The 2,500-nt window shown below is 43.2% G+C and overlaps 1 protein-coding gene across 3 annotated transcripts in view; it reads right to left on the bottom strand.

The window, feature by feature from the left end:
• Nucleotides 1-2,500, bottom strand: part of cdc42bpaa (CDC42 binding protein kinase alpha (DMPK-like) a) — a 105,635-nt gene that overhangs the window by 23,485 nt on the left and 79,650 nt on the right. For all 3 annotated transcript variants that reach the window (XM_076300387.1, XM_076300390.1, XM_076300389.1), the window contains exon 21: nucleotides 1,736-1,812. In XM_076300387.1, the coding sequence (XP_076156502.1) occupies nucleotides 1,736-1,812 (77 nt within the window). The remainder of the gene's footprint in view (nucleotides 1-1,735; nucleotides 1,813-2,500) is intronic.

Below are 2,500 nucleotides of genomic sequence, written 5' to 3'. Positions count from 1 at the left end.
TACCACCCCTACACTAACAATTTCTCTCCGAGACATGTCGGCGTACCTGGATGATCCATACGACATTGGAGCGCAAATCGTGAGGGACTCTCTTCGCAGGGCGAGGGGTTTTAGAGACCGCCAGAAAATATATATAGCCTACCCGGACGATATTCTCTATGAAGATATAGATTGTCAGACGAGGGAATTCGTTATCTTTGTCAGATGATCTAGGAAGACGTCTCATAGCAATGCCCGTACGTGGACATTCATGTATTCCATCGGTGATGCAAGAATACTGTATGTCCGAAAATAAATCAGACATAGGCCTATAGTATGCTGAACATCTGAGCAAGAATAGCCTAAAATAAATCGGACATAGCCTACAGTAGGCCTAATAAATAAAAATCACCATTTTAACAAACTTGTTGAATGTCATATTACTGTACCCTGCACATAAAGGCTACACATTTCCACAGCACCAGAATCCGACCAAATGCCTCCCTCAACCCCCTCCATAATCGGCCTTCCACTATTATTTGCGATGGCCAACTCCTCTGCTACTGTAAAACACTCTGGTGCCTTTCCTCCTACAGTAGTGTTCAAAGACACCTTTTTCTTGTTAGCTGTAAAACAGAGGCCAAGTGAAGGCTATAAGCTAGGCCTACATGTTTTCATAATTAAGAAATATTAATGCAAGCTATAACTATATAAACCTACTATTCTGAATAATGATTTTGTGTTTCATTTTTACCTGCTGCCATGTGCGTTTGGCAATGGTGTTGCATCTGAAATGTTCACAGGATTAGGGATACACTAAATCAGTCAATGGGGGCTACTTAAACATTCAATTATCCTTATTAGCCTACTGTAATCTATATGCCCACTTCTGAATTGGGTTGCATCTGTAGGCCTTTCTATGAACTCAAAATAGGCTATTTAATTATTTCAACTCATTTCAGACATTCCGCCAGCTACTAATCCTCCGTAACACATATTTGAAGAACATGTGGGAATAAAACTTCACTTTTAGGCATTTAGGCTACCCGATCTGCAATACGTTGCCAACAGCCTTGCTTTGTTCACTGCCGACGTATTTTATTTTTGTCGTAGAGTGGGTTTTAATTCCTTATAACTTCTCATAATAATTGTGCATTCCTCATCCGTAAAATAAGGTGATCGCGTCATCATTGAAAATGGTGACTTGCTCTGCAACCCGCCCCTTTTATGTGAACGCGCACAAACTCCAATTAGGTTAACCCCGGCTCAACAAATCAACTTCATAATCAGCGTCGTAGTACCGATTAACACCACTTAAGATAACCAGGTTTTGTCAATCCTGGTTTAACAAAGTAACCCTGGGTTACATCTGGGTAGGTTAAGCTCCCTTCGTAGTACAGGCCCCAGGTCATCCATATGCTTTAGCCCTTAGTTACCTAGAGGTCACTGAGTGCAACTAATCAGGCAGGTGTTTAACTCAACTAACAATGCCACTACTGCAGCTATGTTAACAAACCCAAGAGCTCTCACCACACACAAGCCTGCCCACTCAAGTAAACAAACAACAAAGAAACAAATAAATACACAAACACAGTAAGATCTTCTTCTTTTTAAAGGTGCTGTGGAAAAAATACAGCCGAGGGAGACGATCATCTTGAAGTTTTCTGAGTGTCACATCGAACAGCTGTGGGGGGGGGGGGGGGATGCACACAAGAGTGACACATTTAGGATGCATGTGCCATTCCATAATACTTACATCAAAATGATCCAGCGCAGAGGTAGGTGCATTCAGAAAGGCAAGGAAGGAATTCTGGGAGTCCTGGTGTTTTACTCCTAAAACATAAAACAATTTCCAGTTACATGCTTATTGGCAGTTATCGCTTGAGAACGGCAAGTACGAAACAGCACAAATGGGTGTGTGAGAGAGTGTGTGCGCACGTGTGTGTGTGTATGTGTGTTCATCTTCTTGAATGACTACCACTGAGTACATTTCAGACATCTCATGGGGGGGAACCCCTGTTGCCACTGCTGTTTTAATGTAATCAGACTGGATGTCTTCATAGTGTGAGAGTGTGTGTGTGTGTGTGTGTGTCTGTCTGTGTCTGTGTGTGTGTGTGTGTGTGTGTGATCAGGCCTGGTGCTGATGGTGCAGTGAAGCTGTCATTCCCACTGTGTGTGGAGTGGAGAGGGGAGGGGATGCTGCCACAATCTCAAAATCTAAAAAGCCTCAGTGATGCCAGTCTTCACACAGCATCGTTTATGCCATTAGCCAACATGTCTTACCCACTGAGAGCCAACAAAAACCTCCTGTCAATGTGTCAGTGCGTGTAGACATGACTGTATGTGTCTGACTAAGTGTGAGAGTGTCCGAGTGGGAGTGTGTGTGTGTGTGTGTGAGTGTGTGTATGTGTATGTGTGTGTGTGAGTGTGTGTATGTGTATGAGAGAGTGTAATTTTGTGTGTGTGAGAGTGTGTGTCTGTGACTGTGTCTGTGTGTGAGTGAGAGAGAGAGAGAGAGAGA

Source organism: Alosa pseudoharengus, unplaced genomic scaffold, assembly GCF_046254945.1.
Source record: "Alosa pseudoharengus isolate Yale_2024_CS ecotype anadromous, Long Island Sound unplaced genomic scaffold, YU_APseudo_1.1 YU_APseudo_1.1_scf_22, whole genome shotgun sequence".
NCBI classification, from domain to species: Eukaryota; Metazoa; Chordata; class Actinopteri; order Clupeiformes; family Clupeidae; genus Alosa; species Alosa pseudoharengus.
The sequence above is the reverse complement of the archived record's forward strand: the minus strand, read 5'-3'. Positions and strand labels throughout refer to the sequence as shown.